At 67.4% G+C, this 491-nt stretch overlaps 1 protein-coding gene across 1 annotated transcript; it reads right to left on the bottom strand.

Annotated features, from left to right (window-relative positions):
- On the bottom strand, window positions 1-491 carry GNG8 (G protein subunit gamma 8). The gene is made up of 2 exons (XM_054588492.1): window positions 408-491; window positions 1-129 (listed from the first exon to the last, which is right to left on the bottom strand). The coding sequence occupies exons 1-2, from the start codon at window positions 489-491 to the stop codon at window positions 1-3; spliced, it is 213 nt and encodes a 70-aa protein (XP_054444467.1).

Raw genomic sequence — 491 nt, forward strand, 5'->3', positions numbered from 1 at the left:
TCAGAGTAGGACGCAAAAGAGGCGCTTGTCGCGGAAGGGGTTCTCTGCGGCCGGTACCGGCGTCACCAGTGGGTCATCTTTGGCGTGCGTCTCGCAGAAGGCCAGGAGCTCTGCCGCCGCCTGCGACACCTGCGGGCACCCGGGTACAGTACACACCCCGCCCCGCCCCAAGGCCACGCCCCTTGCCCTGCCCCTCCCCTGGTCCAGCCCCGTACCTGGACCTTCCCCTGGTCCGGCCCCGCCCCTCTCAGGCCCCACCCCCTGTCCCCGCCCAGGTCCAGCTCAGTTCGAAAGCGGACCTCACCCCGCAAGGCTCCGTGCCCTTAACAGCGCCGGGTCGAGACCCAGCCCCAGAGCCCCCACCTTCCTCCTACCCCGACCCGCCTTACTCCGACCCCAACCGGCACCTTCATGCGGTCGATGTTCACTTCCAGCTTCAGCTGTTCCACTGTCTTGCGGGCTTCCGCGATCTTGGCCATGTTGTTGGACAT

The sequence above is a fragment of the Pteronotus mesoamericanus genome, unplaced genomic scaffold (genome assembly GCF_021234165.1).
Source record: "Pteronotus mesoamericanus isolate MK-2021 breed Mesoamerican mustached bat unplaced genomic scaffold, CSHL_Meso_final scaffold_137, whole genome shotgun sequence".
Classification (NCBI taxonomy): Eukaryota; Metazoa; Chordata; class Mammalia; order Chiroptera; family Mormoopidae; genus Pteronotus; species Pteronotus mesoamericanus.